Below are 27,362 nucleotides of genomic sequence, written 5' to 3'. Positions count from 1 at the left end.
TTTGCATTGCCATGTAGAACCTCTGGTTCAATTCCTGGTGCTGCTTTAGCCAGCACATGCTGGGAACAAAATGGAGCAAGTGCCTTCTGTCACAAGAGTTACTTAATTTTTTTATTTGAGGAAATACAGGGAGAGCAAGAAAATGGAGGGGAGAGATAAAGGGAAAGAAGCCTATGGAAGAAGAATGTCTTCTGGGAGTTCTGGGCACATTAACCTGATTCCTTTTACTCACTGGTAAAAATGGAGTTTTTGTAGGTTTATATGACATAACAGCTGCACTAAAATACCAGGCTGAGCAGAATGATGTCATGTCAGAGTACAAGAGGCACATTACTTCACCCATGTCCCAGCATCATAAAAAGTGTGTGTGTGTGTGGGGGGGGGGGGGGGTTGGGACTGTCATAGTAGACGGAAATTCTGGAAGTCAGAGAGTCCTCTTCCCTTTCCAGAGGAACTCAGAATTCCAGCAAGGAACCTTCCTCCTCAGCAGAGAGTCAGGCTATGTCTACACTACCACTTATGTTGGTATAACTTATGTCAACCCCTTCCATCGGGGTAAGTAGTGTCTACGCTGAAGTACTGCAGCTGTGCTGCTGTAGCATTTTCAGTACAGACATACCCTTATACGTTTGCTTCATTAGAAGCATACCTTGCTTTTGTGCACCATAGGGCAGAGGCAACTACAGGCAAAGTTCAAATGTCAATTAACTGAATATCCCGATTAATTGTGCTCATTCAGATAACCTCTTAGCGGCTCATTAAGTGCATGGGGGAATACACTGTTCTTTCAGATCACACTCTTGGGGATCCAAAATGTAGTTAAGAGAGGGGGAATAGCTGCAGGAGACAAGAACCTCCTTGGTTCTAGCACTGACAGCTGTGGGGGAGGGAGCCAGGCAGCTGTACCCCTCACTACAGTATTTGTACTGGTGCTTGTGGAATCCTGGGCTGTCAAGAAGGCTCCTGTCTCCTGCGGCTCCTTCCCCTCTACCTCCTTTCTTTTCTCTCTCCCATCCTCCTCTTTGCCTTCCCCCTCCCCGCCCTTTCATTCCGCAGTGATACCAGATCCTTTTCTCCCCTCCTCCCTCTGGGACTGGCATCACTGCAGTATGAAACAGTGGCTTTGTCTACACTACAGCCACTCAAGCGGCACTGATATGGCACTGGAACTGTGCCGCTGGAGCACCATAGCGTAGACGTTTCCTACAGCGACAGAAGGGGGTTTCCCCTCAATAGGCGTAATCCACCTCTCCGAGAGGTAGTAGCTAGGTCAACAGAAGAATTCTTCCATTGACCTTGCCACATCTACCAGAAAGGTTAGGGCATCTTAACAACGTAGCTAGGCTGACCTCAATTTGAAGTGTAGACCAGACCTGTGAAACTGCAGCTAAAAATAGCACTTCCATTTATCTGAACACCTGGTTATCCAAAGGTCTCGGATGTCCTCCAGGCCATTCAGATAAACAGAATTCACCTGTATTATAAAGGTTCCCCCTTTGGGTAATACTAAAGGAAAGAAAGCAAGACATAGGCTAACAAGGCCATCCCTGTTAGGAAACCACTTATTACAAATTCACTGATGGAAATCTCATTGAGTCAGTGTGTTCCCCAAGGAGAACCCTTTGAGTGATGAATCACAAAAGCAGAGGCCCCAAACCTCCAGATCCACATTAATATCAGATCAACTGCTGGGACAGTCACACAATCAGGCTCTCCATTTTAGCTTTTGCTTTCTCAATAAAATCCACAGAGGCACTCAGGAGCGGAAGCCGTGGGGGACCCATTGGAATCCCTGAGGTAAAAGTCATGACTGCTTTAGTTTGTGCAACACCAAAACCTAGGTAGGCAAAAGAAAAAGAAAAAAAAAAAAAAAAAAAAAAAAGGCAGGTTACTTAAATATATCACTTAAATAAAAGACAGTCACTACAGAGGGCTCTAAAATACCAACCGCACCAACTATTCCATCTCTTGTGAAACCCTAGAATATGGCCAGAGTTTAAATTCCCACAAGGGAGAAAGATGTAATCAGCAAGTGATGTTTGCAGACAGAAAACAGAGTTAATATCCATCCTGTATTATAGTACAAACCACTCTTAGCTACCCATATTCTCCTCCAAAATGCCCCAAGTACAATATTTCCTTAGTAATGCATGCTTACGCTCTGAAAAGTGACTCTAAGTGTGGCTTTGTGAGGGTTCCCATACTTGTTTTTCCAGGACTTCCAGATCAAATTAGGGTAATCTTTATAGATAAAATGTATCATCTAACTCTCAGCCCAGCAAACAACCTAGGAACCGAAAGCCCAACCATGTCCTTTGTGGCTTACATATAGTATCAGAAGTAATACAGACTAATATGGCTGCTACTCTGAAAGAAGTAATACAGATTCTGTAGTTAGAATTCAGTTAATAATTCTCTTGATTATGTGCAAACCAGAAAGAATCTGCCTCTCTCACCCAAAGCGGTGATGGCTCTGCAGGGTTAACAGGAGAAAACATGTATTTTTGCCAGCAAAGTCAATAGATATAGTTTTGAAAGCACAAGGGGAGTAGGCCTACAATGTAAAAACACTGTTATTTTTCTCATAAATGGATGTCTAGATTCTTGGGCCTGATTGTCCTCTCACTTACACCACTTATACCTGTGTAAAACTCACTCACTTGAGTGGAGTTACTCTTAAGTTATACCAACTGTGATAAACTCAGGACAGACAGCTGCAAGGCGGGGAGGGGTAGAAAACAGTCCCAGAAGGTTAAAAGGCCCTCCTCCCTATCAACTGAGGAGGGGTAACTACAGGTCAATCAGGTTCAGCTGAGAAGGGGTTACCAGAGAATCAATTAGGATCAGCTGAGAGGGAGTTACCTGAGGTCAATTAGGATCAGCTGATTCCAACTAAGGGCTGCCCAAGACCCTTTTAAACCCTCCCCGTTGAGAGAAGAGGGGGAGCGAGAGAAGGAGTCATGCTGCTAGTAGGTTAGGCGCAGTGAGACAGTGAGCCTCACCAGGAGGGGAGGCTGCATTCCCTCCCAAAAGACTGGTGGAGAGAAGGAACGGACTTCCTCTGTGCAACCAAGAGGGACTGTTTTATCCAAGCCTGTCTCACCAAGGCTAAAAGCAGCGGAGCCTGGTGAGACCGAGAAGGTACCTTGCCACACAACATAAGAGAAGAATCAGGCCCCCCGTGCTTTGTCATCAGGGCACTTTATTATCTTGTCTGGGATTGAGAACACTCAGTAAGAGTGACACAGAGTGGACTTAAGAAAAATGGATAGTCAGGATAAAAAAATTGTTTTTTTGAAGTTGGGGAATTTGTCAGAGAGCCTGGAGAAAGGAGGGAAGAGTGAGTAGAATCTTTCTGGATGTGCTTTACCAGCTCAGTCATTGAACTCCCAACTGCTGATAACTCAAGCAGTAACAGCAGATGTGAGGTCTCTCTTTGCACAAGACCTTTCAAAAGGGAGCTTCTCAGGTTGCAGGGACCTGGAAACTTCAGTGAAGCTCATGGATTTTCAGTTCCTGTTTTATAACACAGTGAGGGAGGAAGATATTGCAACACCTACCTAGTTTGAATACAAAGCTGAGAAATTCTCCAGTACAGAACTAGAAGAGAAACAGACAGTATTTTTTAATTCACTTCTTCATATTTACAAGACATATTCTAACAGCTCTGGATGCTTGTATAACAATTATACACATGACATAGCAAAGGGAAAGTCCCCAGTACATTTGGCATGCCTTCTTAAGTAAACAACATCATCCACAGCTCCAAACCCCCCCATTGAACTGCTCCCACCTCAATGAACCACTCCCCATTCAGGCCATCCTTATTATTCAACTTGGCCCTTAACACAACAGTCTGAGGAAACTGGTGCACCGTGCCCTTCTAGACTTCCAGACAGGAAGTCCTTTCCAGAGTAGAGGACCCTTTGTTGAACATAGCCCCCCCATGCTCCTGCCACCAGTCCCTCTCTTTTAGAACAAAGGAGAAGTGCCCCAGCTGCCCAAGACTGCGATAGAAAATTGTGTATCATTTGCATATTGACTACACCATCGCTATGGCCTCCGACATGTTGAGCAAGAAGGATAATGGCATAGTGACCTGAGAAACCCTGCATGATGGAGAACCCTTGTGCAGAATGCTATTGCCTACTGTTAACCAGGAAGAAAGCCCAATCTCAGTGGTGTGGGGGAGGTGGAGGGGAAGCAGGAGAAGAGAGACAAGAAGGAAAGAGATGATGCTTGGTCCAGCCTAACCTCCTTTCCCCATAAGCAACTGATGAGGGAGGGGCAAGAAACTGCCAAGACTAGTTAAAAAGTGAGTAGAGTGGACAGTGACCCATCTGGAATGGTTAAAAAGATGACTAGGACAACCACCCCTTAAAAGAGATTGGGCATGGAGCCCTATAGATGGAGAGTATTTGAATGGTGGTTATCAATCAGCAAGGGGGTGCTCAGCCAGGTTAGAAAGGCAGGAGGCAGTCTCCAGACTAGTCAGCAGATAGGTGTGTGCACACGGACAGGAAGGGAAGAGGAAGGAGGGTGGATGAGAAGAACATTGATTGGAAATGGGACAAGAGGATCCTAGAACAGGTTTGCCTAAGCCAAAACATGTATGTGACTGGGGGAAACAAACAGACCTATCTAGGTTAGACTGTTTATGAGGGAAGAGATGGACAGTGCCCATTCCACATAGGGTTTTGGGGGCTGAAGGGGAGGTTACACCAGGGGAAGAAAGGTGAGCTGTGCCTTGGCTAGTTAAAATAGCGGGGTTTGTGCCTGGATCGGTTTGAGAAAAGGGGAGCTGTGTACCAGACAAACAGATTGTTTGTGTGTGAACATAGTGGTGAGAGATTAGGTGGTTAAAGTGGTGGTGGTGGGAAGCCACAGAATGAATGGTGCCCAGTGAAGAGAAGTTTAGGGCAGCGGAGAGAGGACACTCCCACTGGGAGCAGGTAAAGATGCTGTACCTGATACCGTTGTGCTAATGCAAGGTCTTGCTTTGCAAAAGCCTCCAACATCAAGTTGTTTTTTTTGCCCAGGTAGTTGTATGTGCTGCCAAAAAAACAAAGTAAAGTCAGTTGTGCCAAGAGGTGCTTAGAGCAGCCACCGCAACCAGAACAAACAAGTCGTCCCAGGCTTTCTAGTGCAATATTTTGTTTTCAGAACGTAATCATTCCGATCTAGAAACTCCACGTGGTCTGAAACATATTGTATATAGTTGAGCCTTAAAAGCATGACTGCTGCCAATGAAAAAGAGTGTTACAATTAAGTGTTTTCTTCCCATCATCCTTTACAAATGACATTGTTTTTCCAAGAACAAAAAAATCAGTTAGCCATTCTGGGGAACAATCACTTTGTTTACTTGTCACTTGTGATTTATATATTGTACACATGAATTGCAATGCGGTATGGTAACTCATTTACGCCTCCTCAGTGGGGGAGGAAGGATTGTCTAGTGCTTAAACACTGACCCTGACCTAGGTTCGATTCCCTTCTCCACTTTCCCCAAGATCACACAGAAGTCTCTTTAGTCTCTCTGAACTTCAGTTCCCCTCAGTAAAGAGGGTAATAGTCCAACCCTGCCTCACAACAATGTTGTGAGGATAAATAAATACATTAAAGATTGTGAGGTACTCAGGGTATTACAGTAATGGGGGCCATATAATTACAATACATAGACAGATAGTGGTAAATATGGCAACAAATGGAGCAGGAATGCAAAAAGACTGACCTTCCAACTGCCCCAGATGCTCCTATTGCCAGTGCACTCAGCAGATGCTAGTTTGTGGGGGGAAAAAAGCATTTTACTTCATATAATAAAAAGCAAAGGAAGAATGAGCAGTACAACTCGCGGTCCTGAACATGGCTAGAATTCAATTCGCACTGGGTAGTAATTGTTCAGGTTGGAACCAGGATACGTCTTAGCATAAGCCACATGGTTTTTAGAGGAGATCATTAAAAGTGGAGCCCCTTACCTCATCCACCCCATAGAGTAGCACAAATTGCTCTTTGTTGTTCTTCACACACTGCGCGAAGTCCAAGAGGTCTGTGTCACTGAACTTCACCCCCTGGAAGGTGGGGATCTGTTCTTTTATACCATCCAGCAGCTCCTCAACACGAACTGCACAGAACAACAATCTCACATCAAGAAACACATTCCAGTCACATAAGATGTCCCTGATCTCCTCCTCAAAGGGTCATCATTGTCACTCAAGCCTTACTAGTCTTCATTTGAGCAGAGTCAGGACCCTTCCCTCCCCTCACACAAGGTAATCAGAGGCAGACTTGTTGCTTTCCAACATTTTCTTTACGGTTTAAATGTAAGAGCTTGGTTACTTAAATAGCTTGAAAGGAACCAGTAAAGTAACTCTGGAATATATGAAGAGATGCACAAATGCATGTTAGGAGAAATGTACCATTGATATAGAATTGTCACTACCCCCTCTCATTTATACCTACTCCCGTATTACATACTTGCTGCTTATTGACAATAAGCAAGATCATGTGGGACACATCCACATCTAAGCTGAACAGCTTCTATAATTCTGCTACCTGCATTTTCTTTTTTTCCCCCATTGTCTATTTCCTGGCTTGTGCCCTGTTACACAGCAGTGATTTCATTAATATCTATCAGATGTCTTATTTCCTTCTTGAGTATTAATCTTAGTTCAGAAACTGCGAAATACAGTTAGATACGCAGTTCAGAAATGAACCAGCAGCTACACTTTAAAAATATATTCAAAGAGGCTATACGGTCTGGTGCCTAGAGCAAGGGAGTCAAAAAACTTAAGTTCAATTCTCAGCTGCACTGCCAACTTGTCTGGACTTGTCTACATTAGAAAAATTTATTGTGGCTGAATGTGATTAGTACTTCAGTTAGCTAACCAGGACTATGCGGTCAGTATTGAGCAGCACAAGTGGAGGTTATCACTGTCAGCTAGGTGTGGTGAAAGGTTGCTGGAAGCAGGGTTTAACCATGGTTAGCAGACATGATGCTAAACGTAACCTGTCCTGGTCTACACTGGTCACGATGTCATAGTCAGCATCATTTTATCTTATAGACTCATAGGAGTGTAGGGCTGGATGGGACCTCCAGAAGTCATCTAGCCCAGCTGCCTATGCTGAGGCAGGACCAAGTAAACCAAGACCATCCCGAACAGGCGTTTGTCCAACCTGTTCCTAAAAACCTCCAATGGTAGGGATTCCACAACCTCCCTGAAGCCTATTCCAGAGCTTAACCACCCTTAGAGTTAGAAAGGTTTTCCTAACATCTAACCTAAATCTCCCTTGCTGCAGAGTAAGCCCATTACTTCTGCTCCTACCTCCACTGAACATGGAGAACCGATCACAGTCATCTTGGTAACGGCCCTTAACATACTTCAGGTGTTATCAGGTCTGCCCCTCAATCTTCTTTTCTCAAGACTAAAACGTGTCCTGTTGTTTTAACCTTTCCTTGGAGAATAGGTTTTCTAAACCTTTACCATTTTTGTTGCTCTCTTCTGGATGATCTCTAATTTATCCACATCTTTACTAAAGAGTGATGCCTAGAACTGGACACAGTACTCCAGCTGAAGCCTCACCAATGCAGAGTAGACTGGGACAATTACCTCCCATGTCTTGCGTACAACCAGACATGGGAGGTACACCTGTTAATACACCTCAGACTTAGATTAGCCTTTTTTGCAACTGCATCACATTGATGACTCATTAAATTTGTGACCCCAGATCCTTTTCAGCAGTACTACCACCTAGCCAGTTATTCCCCATTTTGTGCTTGGGCATTTGATTTTTTCCTAACTGTTGTACTTTGCACTTGTCTTAATTGAATTTAATCTTGTTGATTTCATATCAATTGTCCCATTTGTCAAGGTTGTTTTGAATTCTAATCCTGTCCTCCAAAGTGCTTGCAACCCTTCTCAGTTTGGTGTTATCTGCAAATTTTATAAGCATCCTCTCCACTCCATTATCCAAGTCATTAATAAAAATATTGAGTAGTACCAGACTCAGGACTGACTCCTCTGAGAGCCCACTAAATACGTCCTCTCAGTTTGATAACAAGCCATTCATAACTACTCTTGGAGTATGGCTTTTCAACCAGTTCCAGACATACCTTATAGTAATTTAATCTGAACCACATTTCCCTAGTTTGCTTAGGAGATCATCATGTGATACCATGTCAAAAGCCTTACAATCACATCTATTGCTTCCTCCCCACCCACTAAGCCAATAATTCTGTCCAAGAAGGAAATTAGGTTGGTTTTGCATGATTTGTTCTTGAAAAATCCATGCTTACTATTCTTTATAACTCTTATCCTCTATATATTTAGAAATTGATTTTTTAATAATTTGTTTCAGTATCCTTCCACGTACTGAAGTTAGGCTGATTGGTCTAGGATTCCCAAGGTCCTCTTTGTTCCCCTTTTTATAGATAGGCACTATGTTCGCCTTTCACCCGTCATCCATGAGTTCTCTAAGGTAATTGCTAATGGTTCTGAGATTGCTTCAGCTAGTTCCTTAAGTACCCTAGAATGAATTTCATCGGGCCCGGCTGACTTGAATATGTCTAACTTATCTAAATATTGTTTAATCTGCTCTTTCCCTATTTTGGCTTGAGTTCCTTCCCCCTTATTAATACACCAGACCCTCACTAGAATGCGGGATTTGGTATCCATGCATGGTACTGCGTTAACGTGGGGACCGTGTTAAAATGAATTGCAATTAAAGTAATTAAATTTGGGATCCATGGCTGCGACCGTGTTATATGCAAATTTGTGCTGTATAGACGCGTGTTCTAGCAAGAGTCCGGTGTATTAATTGTGTTGAGTATCTGGTCACCATTAACTTTTTTTTAGTAAAGACTGAAGCAAAATAGGCATTAAATACTTCATCCTTTTTGATATCAAGAGTTATTAATTCTCCTTCCCCACTAAGTACAGCACCTATTTGACCATTCAATCCTGTTTCGGCACAGTAACATTTTCTAAAGTAGACAAGCTAAATGTGTTTTCTAATTCTAGATTCACCAACTGTTTTCTGAGTAAATCCCTTGAACAGGGAAAGTCTGCATGTAATAGGAGCAAGAGTCACTGAATGAGCAACATACTTACTCTTTACACCTGTTAAAAGAGGAATGTGATAGTAATAAAATGGAATGCCAGGGGCTTCAGATGCAACTTCCCGTAAGAAAGCAACCAACGTATCTGAAAGAGGCAGTGAAAGAAGGCAATCATACTCTGAGGCAAGGGAAGGGGGGTCATCCACATAAAGGGGAGTTCAGGTTCATAGACTTATCAGCAAGCCATCTCTAAGTAGGGTGACCAGATGTCCCAATTTTATAGGGACAGTCCAGATATTTGGGGCTTTTTTTTAAAAAAACACACACACACAGGTGCCTGTGACAGTACCTCCCATAAGGCTTTATGGAAATATGCTTAGAATGTGTTTTATGCTACATATGCCATGTAACATATCTCCGTAAAGGTTATGATCTACTGAATGTATTAATCCTATTTGTATGCATGTATCGTTTTTGTATTCAAAGTTATGAATGTTGGCTGTGTCCTGGCTTGATTTCTAAATAACCTTAGTAGAGCATTGGTCAGTTCCTGGAGAAAGGAATGTGCAAATTAAGTACCTAATCAAGAAACATTTAAAGGACAATGGATCTTGGAATGCTCCAATCCACATAAGAAGTCTACTTGAGGACATTCAAGGTAGCATGTAAACAATGGTTGCTACCTGTAAAAACAGAGTCATGCATGGACATGCGACTTGCCCAGGTGACTTCTAAACTCCATCTTGGAGCTGGACTTTGCATAGGAGTGAGGAGGGGGTCTCCACCCACAAGAGAAAGTCTATTTAAACCCCTGGGAGACCCCTCCATTTTGTCTTCAGCTGGCTAAAGAGAGCCTCTCCACCCTCCAGGATATTTGAAAGAAACTGGAACAAAGGACAGTGTGCAAGAGGTGTGAGTGATTGCTGGACCCAGACTAAAAGATTAGTCTGTAAAAGGGAGCATTCTGGAACTGGTGAGGATCTTATCTGTATTCAGTTTGATTAGACATAGATTTGCGCATTTTATTTTATTTTGCTTGGTGACTTATTTTGTTCTGTCTGTTACTACTTGAAACCACTTAAATCCTGCTTTCTGTATTTAATAAAATCACTTTACTTATTAATTAACCCAGAGTATGTATTAATAGCTGGGGGAGCAAACAGCCATGCATCTCTCTCTATCAGTCTTATAGAGGGCAAACAATTTATGAGTTTACCCTGCATAAGCTTTATAAAGGGTATAACGGATTTATTTGGGTTTAGACCCCATTGGGAGTTGGGCATATGAGTGTTAAAGACAGGAACACTTCTGTTAGCTGCTTTCAGGTAAACCTGCAGCTTTGGGGGAAGTAATTCAGACCCTGGGTCTTTGGGTACATCTACACTTACCGGAGGGTCCGGCGGCAGGCAATCGATTTTCTGGGATTGACTTATTGCGTCTAGTGAAGACGCGATAAAATCAATCCCTGATCGCTCTGCCGTCGACTCCGGAAATCCACCGCGGCAAGAGGCGGCAGAGGAGTCGACGGCAGCGCGGCAGCGGTCGACTTTCCCCGTCCTCACAGCCAGGTAAGTCGACCTAAAATACGCAACTTCAGCTACGGTATTCACGTAGCTGAAGTTGCGTACCTTAGGTCGGACCCCCGCTGTAGTGTAGACCTAGCCTCAGTTGGAGTAGATGGGAGTGTCTGGCTTAGCAAGACAGGGTGCTGGGTTTCCGAGCTGGCAGGGAAAGCAGGAGTAGAAGTAGTCTTGGCACATTGGGTGGCAGCTCCAAGGGGGGGGGTTCTGTGATCCAACCCGTCACAGTGTCTATTACCCCCACCCTCTGTCCCGATTTTTTACACTTGCTATCTGGTCACCCTATCTCTAAGGAGACACTATTTCTCGATCTCTTCTGCACTTAATAGGTGCAGGATATAGGAATTGGGTACTATGCTTTTAATAGTTTGTGAGCTCTCTAGTGTTTCTCACTGTCTAGGTTTCAGAAGCCAACAGAACAGTAGTGTATATATGTAGCTAGGCCTTGAATGGTTTATAAGATTAGTAAACATGATTATTTCAAACCCACTGGGCCAGTGTAATTCCTTCATATTACATGTGTTGTATAAAAACCAAGAGACAACAATAGGTTATTTCATTTTGGGCTAATCTCACAAATTGATAACACTGGCTAGGGTCAGAGTTTTGCAAGCTTCTTCCACACAGCTCTATCATTTATCCTCAGCTCTGATCTGCTCCCAAGTAGTTCTGCACCTCACAAGTAATATGCACTGGTCCTGTTAATCCACTCCTGTGCTTCCGCAGAAACTGTCAAATATGCCAATATAATGTATGCAATTTGGTGTGTCCAGTAGGCATCAAGAGATCATCAATTAGTTTCACTTATGACCAAGACCAAACACACCACTGGCATTCAAACAATGTTATTTCCAGAAATGGTTTCCAAAAGAATGTCCATATGACAGTGAGGATGGTTACATTCTGAGCCAGAGCAGCAGAGGGTAAAGATGGAGCCTATAACACAGGACCTATGTTAAAACTCGATTACCTGCCCTCTTAGAAAAAACCCCAACACCTGAAGGAGGAATATAAGCACTATAAAGGAAGTTTTATCATTGAGGAACCATATAGCAAAGATACAGATTCTCTGACCAACTACAGCAGCATTGCTGCCACAGATCTCTAAAAAACATGACCTCCCTTTACCATATCGTACTGCTGATAGCCTGAATGTGTGGCAAACTGCAGAAGAAAAAGGGCCTCTGTGGATGTGATGGCCACAGACGTCTCTGCTCACCTTTGTTTGTAGGTTTGAAAAAAAAGGGGGCGATCCCAGCGATACCACTGGCTCCTATTGCAGCTGCATGTTTGGCCTGAATAGGAGAGAACAGAATGTATCAAAGGTACATGCACTGCATGTGTTTCTATCATGCACATAGTGAAGAAGAACCACATCAATCCATTCCACCGCTATGAATTAAACTCTTAGAAGCAAGTTGTACATTATGGAACAAGTTCAACCCTGAAGTCAATGGGAGTTGTGCCAGTTTTGCCAGGGATGAAGGGGCCCTTCCATCAAGGTAATGCACTACCTCTGTTTCTAAACAAAACACATATCTATTACCTCTGCCTTATTAATGAATGGTCCTCCATCCTTACAGCTCTCACCTCCCAAGAAATAGGTTAGTATCACTGACCCCATTCTACACATTGGGAGACAGACAGGTTAAGCGACTTGCTCAAGTCACACAGGAAGTAAGTGGCAAAAGCAAGGAATAGAATCCTGCTCTCTAGCACCAGCAGGTTCTTCAAGAATTTTCCCTTCCTTCAGCTACTACTTGCCTTTAAGATTCCCACATCCCCTGAAGTGGCCAGGAGTGGACCATCTGGGCCTGAGAACATGTGTGTATGAGAGCGAGCAAGACAGTGCACAAGTGAACAGGGGCCGACAGAGAGAGATTGAGTCAGAAGACGAGAGAGAGTATGGAAGCCCCCTAAGAAACAGAGAAGAGGAGGAAATGAGGAGTGGAGGCCCTGGGGGGAAAACAAAGGAATAAAGTGCAGATATAGGGGAGCCGTGTTACCAGTAGCCTGTGCTTTAGGGATGGTTAAAAAAAAAAAAAAAAAAAAAATCATAAGCCTAACTAGGTTTTTCTAACATATGCCCATCATCATAGTGTCACTCTCTCAGCACTAATGACACTCTATTTCCTTGCAACATAGGCTGGTGTGGAGGGGATTTTTTTTGTCCCGGACAGCACTACATCTGTAGCAATTTTCTAATTGCCACCTTTTCTCCAGGAGCATCCCAATGTTGAATGCAGATCCCACATCCTGCATGCCTACCTGGTGGAATGTTAAAGGGTACCTGAGAATTTTCAGGGCACAGCAGATGCTACTTGATACGTCAATGAGGCAGCAACATCCCCTCATGACAAGCTGATGCAACTTCATGACACGAGCTCATCCCTTAGGACGAAGCCTCAAAGGGCAAAAGCCTCCATTCATTAAACCTTCCCCCAACCAGAGTGCAGTGAAGAGGAGCCTGGCTGGCTCCTCCAGTTAACCAAATCAAGAGAGCCTCAATCCCAGGGGAGCCTGAGGTTTATCCTAAAGTGACCCACAACAAAGTGGGTAATATAATTAATGACCATTGTAAATTGTATTACTGAGATGAATGGGGCCGTTCACATGAGGGGCATCAGGTCACATTTGGAAGTCCCCTCCACCCCCAGTAAAATGGTGGCGGAGAATCTATTTGTAACATTCTGTGCTTGTACAGCACCTAGTGCAATGGGGTCCTGGTCCATGAAAGGGCATTCTAGGCCCTGTAGCAATACAAACAAACAAATTCTGCATAAACGGACAGCTGTCCAGGAGATGCTAGTAGAGCAAACCAACTCAGTCTGATTAGATCCAATGCTTGTGTGCTCAAAGACTCAGGGATATGACTATGTTGATAAAATACCCGTGGCTGGCTCAGGTCAGCTGACACAGGTTCACTGGGCTTGGGCTGCAGGGCTATAAAACTGCAGTATAGACATTTGGGCTTGGAGTGGAGCCTGGGCTCTGGGACCCTGTGAGGTGGGTGGGTCTGAGAACCCAGGCTCCAGCCTGAGTTAAAACATCTACACTGCAATTTTATAGCCCTACAGCCCAAGCCCTGTGAGCCTGAGTCAGCTGACCCAGGCCAGTGTTTTATTGCCATGTAGATGTACTCTCAGGATCCCCCAGGACCAAGACAGCATAACATGGAAAGAGCACATGTCAGTAAGCACATAAACTCAGAAAAGAAAAGGGGATCAACCCATTCATATATAAGGTTATGGAAAGACAAAGGAAGGAGGCTAAGAGACAATTCACACACGCACCAGTTCCTTTGCCTCTGGTAGACTTAATGCTCCCACGTGAATGATCACATGATCCAACCTACACAAGAGAAAGATTGAAAGGTTGCTGTTTACTTTTTGGTTTATGGGAATTTAAATGTGGGGGAAAGTACCCAGACTGTCTGTCTGGCATACTGAATTATGTCCTCTATTTGTCCACACAGCAGATACTTCATTGGAGTGGGGATACAAACTAAAAGGGATCTCGAAACAAAGTTTTAGAGTACAGCAAAAAGTTCAGCCACACATCCAACACTTCTTCCCAGTACCCTCCTCCACCCAGAGGTGTTCGACACCCTGATCCCACAATCTTATTTCTGCAGCTCTCTCAGATCCTCATCGCCAGAGCTGCCACATGCTGGCCAAATGATCTTCCTGAAGCAGTGGGCCAGATTCTCCCCTGCTTTGTCTCTTGTGTAGTCTCATCCCCTATGTAAAGGGCTAATCATTCTGATCTGGAACATCTGACACCATTTTGCATCAGTAGAAATGAATGCACCAGATACAAGGCTGTGGAGAATCAGGCCCATTGTATGCAGCAAGCTTAGAGAGTCACACAGAGTAGGTTAAAAATTTTTAAAAAAATCATTTTTCATGGGAAATTTTCAAAATTCTTTTTCCTCCCCCTTAAACTTTCTATAGGAATTTTTTTGAGTTATTCAGCAATAAAAAAAACCCAAAAACAAACAAACAAAAAACCCGAATCCAGAATTTTTTTTAACAAAAGTTACCAAGATACCCCTACTTCAAGGAAAAACTCCACCCATTTTTGTTTCCCCTCTTTCTCCCTCCAAACAAAAGCCCAGGAAGTTTAAACCCAAAAGAAAATTCAGTGAAAATGTTTTCCCCTCTCTGTCACTCCCCCCCCCCCGATTTTCACTGTTCCTTCCCCACAATTCCACTCTCTCCCTCCCCATCTCTCACCTCCCCACAACTCACTTTCAACATGGACGTCAGAGACAGCGCAAAGGTGAGTGATATGAGAATATGCAAAACATCCAAGAAGAGGGATGGTCCAGTGATTAGAGTTGTAACGTGGGACTCAGAAGGCATGAGGCCAATTTCCTGCTCTGCCACAGACTTCTGGTGTGGTTTTGGGCAAGTCACTTAGTCTTTCTGTGCCTCAGTTTCCCCATTTGTGCAATGGGGATAATAGCACTGCTCTGCTGCACAGGGGTGTTGAAAAGATAAATACATACAAAGATTTTGAGGCTCTCATGCCTGTGTTAAGGCAACATAAAAGCAGCAAAGATGGTCTCATTTTCACATCCCTTATTACTTTCCCTTCCCCCAACTTAAGCAACAGGAAGAGGGCATTTCCAAAACCGCCTCTCTTCCACATGCCTCCATAAGCATTTCTATAGTCCCTTATTTTGACAACACCAGCAACATCTTGATAAAAGGGCCAGGGAAAGAAAATAGAGGAAGTAATTAGAGGGTGCACCCTTTGCTTAGACAAGCAGTAATGTCTAGGTGAACAGACAAGTTTCCTTAGAGTACTCACTTGTTTTTCCCTTTGGTCACCCACTCCTCTGCCAGCTGCTTCCTCTCCTGGGTGCTCAGTGACAGCCCTTCTCCTGTTGTGCCATTCACTGTTTCAAGCAGAACACAACACACTCTAAGGCCTGGCCTACACAGAGAAGTTGCACTGGTTTGACTAAAGACCATTATTGAAATTTAATCACACAAACTAACCCAATATTGGACAGTTGTAAACAGATATGCAAGTCCACACAAGGGTTTGCACTGATTTAAATAAACTGTTTTTTAAAGTGCTTTAGTTAAACATGCGGAATTTGTGTGATTATATATATATATATATTTTATATGAGAGAGAGAGAGAGAGACTATAGCACTGAAAGAGTTAAATGCATATGCCCTCTGTGATGTTATGAGTATAATATAATATCTCATTGAAAGGTGACAGGGCCAGAAAGAGTTAATTAACTCACAGACTGACCTAACCCATGTTTGAACCTTAAGGACTGGTTAGAAAGATATGTAAATGAATAGAACTTTGAAATGCAAGTCTGCATTGTTAGAGATCTCAAGGGTAGATGTTTGCTCAGGTCTTGTGATTTAAGCAAACAAGTCTTGTCTATTGCTATAACTTTAATTCAAAGATCAAAAAAGGAATATTAACATTTATAATGATACTTGAGTGAAACAGTGTTATTGTCTATATGTCTCTTTGAAGGTTGTGGTAACCTGTATCTGAACTGTTTAATGAATAAATTACCCTGTGCTAATTGCCAGGATGTTTGGAGGGAGAATTAAGCCTAGTGTTTTCTCAGGCCGAAAGACTGCTGGAAATGTATAAGAACCCTGGGACACGATCCTGCTGCATCTCAGTTTTGCTTTGGGTTTCAAGAGGGGGAAACCTTAAGCCACAAGGATTGAGATCCCCAGTCATTGACTGGAGCCACCCTGAATATGAACATTGGAATGTAACCTATGGACTATTTCTAAAAGGACTTTTGGCAACTACAAACTCACCTCTACTATATATCTGAACCTCAAGAATTGAATTCAAGTCTGTATGTATATTGATCTTTTAACCAATACTCCCTCTCTTTTCTTTAATAAATTTTAGCTTAGTTAATAAGAATTGGCTAATAGTGTGTATTTTGGGTAAGATCTAAGTTATAATTGGACCTTGGTATATGGCTGAGCCTTTGGGATTGGAAGAACTTTCTCTTTTATATGATAAGATTCTCAGTAATCATCATATCTGACGTGTGTGTCTGGACGGAGGCCTGAGGCTGGGTACTTTAAGGGAACTGCGTGGTTTGGACTTCTGAGTAACCAGTGAGGTACTACAGAAGCTGTTTTGTGCTGGCTTGGTAAATCTAAGTATTGGAATAACCACCAGCATTTGGGGTTTGTCTGCCCTGTTTTGTTTGCAGTTCACCCTGATTGAGTGACCTCAGCTGGCTCCCACTGGCAGCGTCACACACTCCTAGGCCAACACAATCAGAAAGGAAGAAACCCTTGTAAGAGGACAATGGACTTGAAGCTCATTTGATAAAGGTGCCTATTGAATAAATATGATTTGAATAAATGCATCTCTCTCATATCCAATGTTGTCTATCAGGTGACCACATCTTGCCCAAGCATGTGGATAGAATCATTCAGATGGGTCTTTTCTGTCACTGCTTTGATCCTTCTTAATGCCCTAATATGGCATTGTCTAGTAGTGGTCTCTGCTTCCTTCCTCACTCCAGTAACATTCTCATCTTCTGCTCTATCCTGCACATAACTGGGAGTTTAGGCAAAAACAGATTCTTAAAGAATAGGCTATGATCTCTTCCACTTAAGTGCACGTTTATAATGCTCCCATCCCCATATTCCATTGCATCACAGCTCTTGGCTGACAAGAAGCACAATTCACTGCTTAAGACTTACCAAAAATGTTCTTCACACCCTGCTCTTTTACAAGATAATCCACATATTGCCCAATCACAGAGAGGTTAACTTCTCTGAAAAGAAAGAAAATAAAAAAGGGGAAGACAGAAATAACATGTGTTTAAGGAATCCCTGACCAAGTTCAAGTTCTAACAGGTTTCCCTCTAATACCCTAGAGGGGTTGGGAGTATGAAATCTAGCTTAAAAAAAAAATTTCAGCTGCCCTCTTCCTGAATTGTGGAGACCTCTATACATAAAAGCTTCTGAACAGGGTATTTGGGGCTGAGAACGCCAGATTAGAAAGTGTCCTGTATGTGAGACCTAAATTGGGATTCCTAGAGCATGAGATTCACAGAACTATAAGACCCAGATATTCAGCGATCAGAACCACAAAGCTTCACGTGTTCTATTGCTACAATTTATTAATGCCTTTAAAAATTATATATATATATATAATATATTATATTGAAGACTTGATAAGAACGCTATTTTTCAAGTTTACCTGATTCTGTCTCATAACCGCTGCCCTTCTGAGCACACAGCAGCCACCAGACTGGCTCGGACTTCTGGAAAGCGCTACAGCAGAGGTTCTCAAACTGTGGTCCGTGGACCACCAGTGGTCAGTGAGCTCCATTCAGGTTGTCTGCGGATAGTTCCCTCTAAGGTGCGCGCCTGGGCGGCTACACACAAGAGAATGAAGGGCCACCCACCCAGAGGTGAAAGTAAGCCGGTACGCTACCCCAGGGCTCCGGGGGCTATTTAAAGGGCCGGGGCGGTAGAAGCAGGAGAGGCCCCGGCCCTTTAAATAGCCGCCGGAGCCCTGGAGTAGCAGCGGCAGGTGGGGGGCTCCGGCAGCAGTTTAAAGGGCCCGGGGCGGTAGCGGCGGCTGAGCCCTGGGCCCTTTAAATAGACTGCTGCCGGAGCCCCCAGCTGCCGCTGCTACCCCGGCGGGGGAGAGGGAGGGCACTTACCAGTACAGGGCGGGCCAGGGCTGGCTCTGACCCCCCATCCCCGCCCCTTCCGGGGGCCAGAGCCAGCCCCAACCCAGCAAGTCCCTGTTTCTACTTTCACCCCTCCACCCACCTACTTATGGGAACCGCTGAGAAGACTTACATGTAAGGTGAGGTGGTGGCGGGAATAGGAGGTAGGTGGGAGGGGGCAGTGGGGTGAGAAGAGGGGGTGGAGGGAATTTGGGATGTGCAGGGCTGCGGTGGCTAGAGAAAGAGGCAACTTTCCCCAGCTCCAGGGCTGGGGCGAGATCCCCCTCCTTCCCAGCCCCAGCTCGGGGGCTGCCATGGTGTGGGAGAGAGAGGGCACATCCATTGCATTGGAAAGGTAAGACTACTGATATTAAAATATGAGTTGTGTGCTTTTATTTGTAGACCAAATAGTGCTTTTATCCAGAGTGCTTTATAATAGTTAGCGAACAGTACAAACAATATTTGGATAGATCATTAAGTAGTCCGCCGAGACCCTCAGCAATTTTCAAGTGGTCCGCAAAAAAAAAAAAAAAAAGTTTGAGAACTATTGATCTAAGGAACATGGGGTAAGCCCGGAATAAAGTGTAGCTAGGAGGGATACCAAGCTTAGTTATGTTTTATTTAATGGCAGGTTTGAAACTAGTAGACTCTCAGACACCAAAGTCTCCAATCGCCAACACAGTTCACTCAGGCATTCAGAGGTGGCTAAACAATTCTAGGCAGTTGTTTGTTTTTTCTGTATCTGAAAACCCCCCAATAAAGGCCCTTTCTCCCCTGGGCAAACATTTAATATCTTGTAGTGCTTTAAGACTGCAGGTCTAACTGAAAAGTGACTAGGTAAAAGTAGTAACTATTGCTTTGACAGAGCTATTCCTTTGCGTATTCACAGTCATATCTGCTCACTTCAGTGGCAAGCAGAGAACCAAATCCTCAGCTGATGTAAATTAGCATCAGCTGAGGACCTAGCCCATACCTTGACAATTTTGCAGTTTCTAACCCATATATTTTCACTACTCTTTACTGCTGCTTGCCCTGCAAAGCCCCTCCCAGATATTGTATGCTAAATTCCAATCTGTGCAAACTTAATGAAGACAATGGGATTGCGCCTGTGTCAATTAGAGGTATAATTTGCTCTGCAGAATATGTGTTACTGGTGGTCAGGTGAGAGATGGGAAGAGAACAACTCCTTGCTCAGGATCCAGGCTTAATCTGCAGAAAGAGTACTTAAAAACCATGGTCTGAATTTTAAATGATACATGCTGGAGTACAGAAATCACTGAGACAGACCCTATGATCTAGAGCTGCTCAAACAATGGTAACCTTTATGGAAAACTTTTATTCCATATAACTTAGACTTTTTGAGAAATCTTGACCAGCTCTGCTGTGATCCATTTTTGCTGTCACAGAATTAAACAATGATCAGAGGTAAACTCCAGCGTTCTTGGTCAAAATTTCCCTTACTCTCCCCATCTGTATTCTACAGTGTGCTAGATGGTTGCCAGTGCCACTTTCCCACTCCCTGCATCTTACTGGTGTGCTGCATGCTTGTAATTTGTGGAGCACACGAAGACATCATTTAGGATGAAAGGCTCAGAGTAAAATATTACAGGAAAAACCGTTTCCCCCCCATTACATTCTTGGATGCTCACCATTTAACCCCTTTAAGGGACGGAATGGTCTGTGGTCTTGGCTTTAACACAAGAGAGACAAAACAAGACCCGCTGGCACAGCCACTTACCTCTGCTACTGAGATGCTTTGTGGGGTTTTTTCTGCCCTATTAAAATACAGTGGCTCATTTCCAGCAGCTCTACCATGTTCAGATTATTAAGTGTTTCTTGTATTGTACATTGTAATTTAAGGAGAATTAAGGTTGGAATGGAATGCTCAAGATTTAAAAAAAAAAAAAAAAAAAATCTGAGCTCCCGATTCAATATTGGCCACGGGGGGAAAATGCAGCGTTCCTAAACAAGATGAAATATGTAGTGTTGTTGATCAGCCATACAGTTCCCCTTTGGACATTGGAGTGTGACTCAAAATGCTAACGGTCTAGCTGTCCTTAAACTGGCGAGACAGACAGCATGTGTAATCACAGCATCTCTATCAGGTTCAGACTTTAAATTAGTCACCCCTAGAACCTTTTAGTTATTCTGACTATGTGGCTAGTGAGCCAATGTCAGAGTGGCAGATGGGGCCTGATTCTCCCTTACATGAAGCTCACTTTACACCAGTGTGAGTGGGGGAGATAGGGAGGTGTGTGAGACCAGAGAATATTGTGCTGCAGCCATGTGCTGCAGCCATTCTCTGCATCCTGCTTCCCTGATTCAACCTAGGTGTGACTCCTTCATGATCTGGGGTGACTAGCTGTAGGCCCTCCATCCAGCCCTTAAGAGCAAGCCACCCAGTTACACTCCCCCAACACACACACACACACACACACACACACACACACACACACTTTGAAACCTTGCCTGCCCTCCCTCCCACTCAATTTACCACTTGAATGCATGGTCTGGGCTCTCACCATAATGAGCAGGTCTAGAGTCACCTGATGTTTCTCTGCTAACTGTTCCCATGTCCCCTGAGAAAAGACTGAAGCCACCCACACTCCCCTGTTCCCATGTGCCCTCAAGGCCCACAGTTTGGGTGTTCATTTCAGCAACCTTAACCCCAATTTAAAGATGTGTGGGATTATAAAACAATTTTTAAAAATGCATTTTAAAGTAGTGTGTATGTACACATATGGATATTTATTTATAGGCCAAAAGATGTCACAGGATCATTTAGATGTGCAGTTCTAACTTTCATGCCTCTTTCTTTTAATTCCCCCACTGCCTCCTGACCAATTGTTTGTTGCTGTAATCCATTGTGTCTTTTTTGGTAATTAAACTAAGCACTTTTGAGAAGGGAAGCACTATGAATAACTTCTGGGCACTTAAAAAAAATAGAAGTTGTTATTTTTATAAATACACTCTACTACTGTAAGAAGTAGCTAAGCAAACCATCCTTCATAGTTACAGGATGCAGGCTGTTAAATGGCATCTGGTGGATGTTACTTTGCCCTTTCTCTTTGGTTGGATAAAGAGAGAAAGGGACAGTCTTCATTTTGCTTGTGATAAGAATAATCAGGGTTGGATTCCATATTTATGGCCTCTCAATAACTCCAGATGAAATCTTCTCAGTTTACAAGTCGAAAGGAGTGGTGTAAATACAGACATAACACTGTTCAAACCTAGATCTCAAAGCACTTATCAAAGGCAGGTAAGGTTGAGCAACTCCATTTTTACAGTGTAACCAACCTGATTTTTTTTTTCTTTTCTTCCGAGAGCCAGCCTAGACTCTCCTGAGTAATCTGCCCACCACAAAATTAACCTCTGCTCCCAGTACTGCAGGACTGTAAGGAAGGGGATTAGTCAGTCAAACAAAAGCCTTCACAAACCTTTATCTTCTTGGGATGTTGAACACGGTTAGAAAGTTAACTTAAAAAAAAAAAAGTAGTTGCAGAAAAGCAAGTAGGAAAATGTAAGGTTCTGGGGAAAAGTTCACAATACATTCATTGACATTGACAGCAACCCTTTTGGTGGGGAGAGGTAATATTTACCCATCTGGAGTCATTGGAGTGATTGTAGCTGCTGTGAGACCCTGCAGTCTCTTTGGGGATGCCATTGAGCTGTTGGGAGAAGTCAGAAAGACAAGCAAAATATATATTTTGAGTAAATTCTGTTAATGACAAAGCTCTACAGGCAAAGCCTGGAACAGGTGGACTTTGTAAGTTTCTTTTGAGAAAAACAGATTGTGCAGTTTTCTGAGGACCTGTGCAGACGGGGTTACTGTAGCAGGCAAAGTCTGAGCATAAGATTGGTAGCACCTGGTACAGTTCTAGTTCAAAGGCTGTTTCTCTTTGAATCTCCTGTTTTCACATGTGCATCAGTTCCTAAAACATTCACCTTTGGGCCAGACAGTACTTATGTCTGGGTCTCTGCTTGAAGAGAGAATTTCTGGAAACAAAATCTCTAACACCATTTTTGAGGTCTGGGGACGGAGTGGAAAAGATGCATGTCAAACAATATAAAGGGGAAAAAATATAAGCACATTTTTATCAAGGGAGCTAAGCCACCAAATTTAACATTTCATATGGACATAATCCCTGAAGAGCTCTATAGCTTCTGCTTGGGTTGGAGATAGTGGAAAATCAAGTCAGGGCTGCCCAGAGGATTCAGGGGGCCTGGAGCAAAGCAATTTCGGGGGCCCCTTCCATAAAAAAAAGTTGCAATACTATAGTAACATGTATTTGGAAATGTAAAAAATAACCAGTGAAATACATTCAAAAATTAATTTGTAATAATTTGAAAATACACTAAATACATTTAAAAACATTAAATGCTTTAATGGTATGTATACATTGCAATTACATAATGGGCTGTTGCTGGGTGATGGTGATGGTTGGTGCCAACGGACTGTCGCTGCCTGGGGGTGGTGCTGCTGTTGCCCAGGGCTGGGTGGGGAGCTGGGCTCTGGGTTGGGGGGTGCCCAGCTCACCGGGGCCGGGCTCAGGGCTGTGGGGAGATGGGGTCAGGGGGGTGTCCAGCTCAGAGGGGCTGGGCTTGGATCTGCGGGTCAGGGCTGTGGGGCGATGGGGTCGGGGGGTGCCCAGCTCAGAGGGGCTATGCTCAGAGCTGGGGGTCAAGGCTGTGGGGAGATGGGGTCAGAACTCGGAGCTGGGGGTCAGGGCTGTGAGGGGGATGGGATCAGGGGGGTGCCCGGCTCAGAGGGGCTGGGCTCGGAGCTGGGGGTCAAGGCTGTGAGGGGGATGGGGTCAGGGGGGTGCCCAGCTCAGAGGGGCTCGGAGCTGGGGATCAGGGCTGTGGGGGGATGGGGTCAGGGAGGTACCTGGCTCAGAGGGGCTGGGCTCAAAGCTGGGGGGTCAGGGCTGTGGGAAATGGTAAGGGGCCGGGCACCCCCCTGACCCCATGCCGCTTACCCCCTCTCCCGGAGCCTCAGTGCGCCGCGTCCAGGAGCGGCCCCGGACAGTGCTGCAGCAGCGTGGTGTCTCCAGGAGGGCCTGAGTTCCCGCCGCTCGGCCGCAGCTCGCAGCCCCGACCCCTTACCAGCTGAGACGCCGGGGAATGGGGGAAGACGGAGGTGGGGGGAGCCTCCGACATACTCGTGGGGGCCCCTGCAGGGCCCGGGGCCTATTGCCCCACTTGCCCCCGCTTCTGGGCAGCCCTGAATCAAGTGATTGAAAAGTCACTTCTGAGCCTGGTCAATTCTACTTCTCTTTACAAAATTTACCCACCACTCATTACTGTTATTCCACACATGGCCCCGGCCCCACCCTCAGCCTCTCTCCTCTCTTGGAAAGATTGGGAAAAGGAGAATTCTTCTCCTGCTGGACAGGGAAATCTCTACTGTGGGAAAGAGGTAGCATAGCAGCCTTTGTCTTTGGTGCCTTCTCCTCCATGACTTTCTCTGCTGCTGCTTCCAACTTTGTCTACAGCATCAGAACAAAACTTATCCAGTTTGTCCCAGTTACATTTCTGAGCAGTATTTATAGAATCAGGGTTGGAAGGGACCTCAGGAGGTCATCTAGTCCAACCCCCTGCTCAAAGCAGGACCAATCCCCAGACAGATTTTTACCCCAGTTCCCTAAATGGCCACTCAAGGATTAAACTCACAACCCTGGGTTTAAGCCAGGGGTCTCAAACACGCGGCCCGTGGGCTGCATGCGGCCCGCAGGGTGATTTTCTGTGGCCCGCGAGCCCCCCCCCCCAGTGTTTACCAGAGCGGCTCCGGCCAGACGTGCACCGGGAGCAGGGCATGCTCCCAGCTTGTCTGGCCTGCCCTGTGCAGCTCCGGGAAGAGGCTGGAACGTGGGGAAGGGGGGGTGGAGGGGCTGTGTGTGGCTGTTGCTTCAGGCAGCGCCCCCAGCAGCTCCAATTGGCCGGGAACGGAACCGCGGCCAATGGGAGCTGCTGGAGGCAGTGCCTCAAGCAACAGAAACACACAGCCCCTCCGCCCCCCCTTCCCCATGTTCCAGCCTCTTGCAGGGGCAGGGCAGAAACGCCAGGCCAGATCCTGCCCCCCGAACCCCTCCTGCAGCCAAACCCCCTGCCCTGAGCCCCCTGCCCCACCCCACACTCCTCTTGCACCCCAACCCACTGCCCTGATCCCCCTGCCGCATCCTGCGCCCCTCTTGCATCCCAACCCCCTGCCCTGAGCCCCCTGCACCCTGACCCCTTGCTGTACCCCTCACCCCTCCTGCACCCCACACCCCAATTCCCTGCCCTGAGCCCCCACCACACCCCTCCTGCACCCCCTGGGGGCAGGGAGGCGGCAGAGTTGGGGTGGGGATTTCAGGGAAGGGGTTGGAATGGGGGCAGGGAAGGGGTGGGAAGAGGCGGGGCAGGGCCTCATGGAAGGGGTGGAGTGGGGGTGGGGCCGAGGGCAGCGGGGGGGAGGTGTCAGTAATGCGGCCCTCGGGCCAATGTACTAGTCCTCATGGTCATTTGAGTTTGAGACCCCTGGTTTAAGCAGACCAATGCTCAAACCACTGAGCTATCCCTCCCCCTGGAATGGCATATCTGAGGACATAAGACTTCAACGCTGCAATGGTTACACTTGGCTCAGCTTTGGGAGGTTGTCTTCATAATCATAAGGGCTAGAAACTAAATTCTTCTATAAATTAAAGATTCGATTCAACAGAAGCGGATGGCATTGGCACCCCTACTCACCAACAGTGGATTGTGAGTCCTGTTAATGCAAAGCTACTTTCTAACAGGTTTTGCCCTGAGTACACATAGTATGGAAATAATTGAAACAGCACAGAGCACAGGCTCTCTTGAGAACATGCTGATTTGCACATTGTGTGAACAGCTCCAGCCCAGAGATAACAGCATCACATGAGCCTTACAGGGGATGGGGAAGGGACAAAATCCCTATCAGGGATGGTCTAGACAGTATTTGGTCCTGCCATGCGGGCAGGGGACTGGACTCGATGACCTCTTGAGGTCCCTTCCAGTCCTAGAATCTATGAATCTATGAAAATCTGCTACAACCACACTGCTCAGAAACTCAGTGTCTCCCCCGACCCCCGTGAGCTCCACACACCACCCCCTCAGTCACTCTCAGGAAGCCGGTCTGTCTGTCTCCTCCTTTCCAAGACTCAGCCAGTCTGCCCCCCTTTAAGAATCTGAGTTTCTCCGCAACTCTGCAGAGCCTGCCCCCAGGGCCGTAGCAACAAAGAACGTGGCCCCCTCCGAACATATGTCCGGGCGGGGCCCCTTACAATGCAGAAACTGGAATGCAGTATTTATTTTGCCACTTTTAGGGGCCCCCTTCCTTGCGGGGCCCCCTCCGGTCAGAGGGTACAGAGGGCGCTCGCTACGCCTCTGCCTGCCCCCCACTGCAATGAGTCTGCTGTCCTGCCCACCCGGCCTGTGTCAGTCTGTCCTCACCTGCAGAGTGAGCCCCTGTGGCCAGCACCCCGCGCTGCCTCCCCTGGACCTCGGCAGCGAGCCTGATCTGGTGTCTGACTCTGCCCTCTCCAGTCGCTGTGGCTTCCTTTGTATTGCTGAGCATGCCTGGAGGGGCCGCACATGCTCACTAACAGCAGCTGAAGCCCTGCCCGAAGCCTGCACTCATCATCCCCAGGCCCCCAGCCGCAGGATGTGCTCCCCGATCAAACTGCTCTTCTCCGGATGGGGGTGCTCCGTGCCCAGGGCTGCGGCGTTAAAGCCCCGCCGGGCCCCCCACTGCCCATTGCAGACCTGGTTCCTTGTCACCCTTGTTAAGTATTATGGTCGTGGCCAAAGTCCTAGTCGGGACTGGGGGGGCCCCATTATACCCTTGTGTGAACAGTCACCGTCCTGCCAGAGTTCACAACCCCACCACCACCACGGGTGCGGAGGGGCGCTGCCCTCCTGGACAAGGGAGCGAGCAGGGGGTGGTTACCTGTTTTGCTGCTGGTGGTGGTGATAGTTTTCAGTTGTGGTTAGGGAGCGGGAGAAATGTTGACGCTCGGGAGAGGAAGGGGAAGAAAGAAGGACAATCACAGCTCGGCAGCTGCCCAGCACTGATCAGAGCCGGTGTAGTGTATTAAATTGCTCTCCACAGGAATGTGCTACTTATGGTGTACTGAGCATGCTCAGTACATCTGCTGACGCCACTGCCCTTCACCTTGCCCTTATTAGCCGTAAGATTCTGCAGACTGCTTTTGACAGGGGTTAAAAAGGGGCCAAGTGGGCGAATCGGAGCAGGGGGGTGGCCAGGTTCTGAGCAGGGGGTGAAAATTTACTGGTCTGGGGGGTCAAGCAGCTGGAGGCAGCAGTAGGAGAGGGGCTAAAGGGCAAAATCAGGAATGGGGGGGGAGGAGGTGGAGTTAAGCCCAGGAGTGAGGCACTGGCAGAGGGTGTCAGAGGGCAAAACCCTGGCACAAGCAGGGACAGAGGGGGTAACAGTTACTCCAGTGGCACTGAGACACCACTGCTTGGCAAAATAGTTTGTTGGGGGGGCAAGAGGCATTTTTATTTGAGCAAAGTGGCTTTTGTGTATGGTCACATGAACTGAGCATGTTCAGTAACATCTGCTGAAGCCACTGCCCTTCACCCTGCCCTTATTAGCCGTAAAAATCTGCTGACGGCTATTTACAGGGGTTAAAAAGGGGGAGGGATAGCTCAGTGGTTTGAGCATTGGCCTGCTAAACCCAGGGTTGTGAGCTCAATCCTTGAGGGGGCCACTTGGGGATCTGGGGCAAAATCAGTACTTGGTCCTACTAGTGAAGGCAGGGGGCTGGACTTGATGACTTTTCAAGGTCCCTTCTAGTTCTAGGAGATAGGATATCTCCATTAATTCATATTTAATTTAAAGGGGGCAAATCAGAGCAGGGGGGTGGCCAGGGTCTGAGCAGGGGGCAGAAATTGAGTGGTCAGGGGTGTCAAGCAGCTGGAGGCAGGATTAGGAGAGGGGCTAAAGGGCAAAATCAGGGCTGGGGGGGAGTAGGCGGAGTTAAAACCAGGAGTGAAGCGCTGGCAGAGG

The 27,362-nt window shown here is 46.0% G+C and overlaps 1 protein-coding gene across 1 annotated transcript; it reads right to left on the bottom strand.

Annotated features, from left to right (window-relative positions):
* Nucleotides 1-381: 381 nt before the first annotated feature.
* Nucleotides 382-25,863, bottom strand: LOC112113457 (N-acetylneuraminate lyase). Its single transcript, XM_026655538.2, has 12 exons — nt 25,784-25,863; nt 21,931-21,999; nt 17,352-17,425; nt 15,451-15,538; nt 13,929-13,986; nt 11,855-11,930; nt 9,108-9,200; nt 5,976-6,121; nt 5,732-5,778; nt 4,968-5,052; nt 3,561-3,600; nt 382-1,837 (listed from the first exon to the last, which is right to left on the bottom strand). The coding sequence occupies exons 2-12, from the start codon at nt 21,993-21,995 to the stop codon at nt 1,698-1,700; spliced, it is 912 nt and encodes a 303-aa protein (XP_026511323.1). The 5' UTR covers nt 21,996-21,999; nt 25,784-25,863; the 3' UTR covers nt 382-1,697.
* Nucleotides 25,864-27,362: the final 1,499 nt, after the last annotated feature.

This window comes from Terrapene carolina, unplaced genomic scaffold (assembly GCF_002925995.2).
Source record: "Terrapene carolina triunguis isolate 2854851 unplaced genomic scaffold, T_m_triunguis-2.0 Scaffold210, whole genome shotgun sequence".
Classification (NCBI taxonomy): Eukaryota; Metazoa; Chordata; order Testudines; family Emydidae; genus Terrapene; species Terrapene triunguis.
The sequence above is the reverse complement of the archived record's forward strand: the minus strand, read 5'-3'. Positions and strand labels throughout refer to the sequence as shown.

Excerpts from the sequence above, each read along its gene's own strand:
- LOC112113457 (XM_026655538.2), bottom strand. The coding sequence starts at position 21,995 with ATGGCATCCCCAAAGAGACTGCAGGGTCTCACAGCAGCTACAATCACT. Across the intron at positions 17,426-21,930 it reads ACTCCAATGACTCCAGATGG|AGAAGTTAACCTCTCTGTGA; the intron begins GTAAATATTACC and ends CTTTCTTTTCAG. Across the intron at positions 9,201-11,854 it reads TTTCAAACCTACAAACAAAG|ATACGTTGGTTGCTTTCTTA; the intron begins GTGAGCAGAGAC and ends TGCCTCTTTCAG.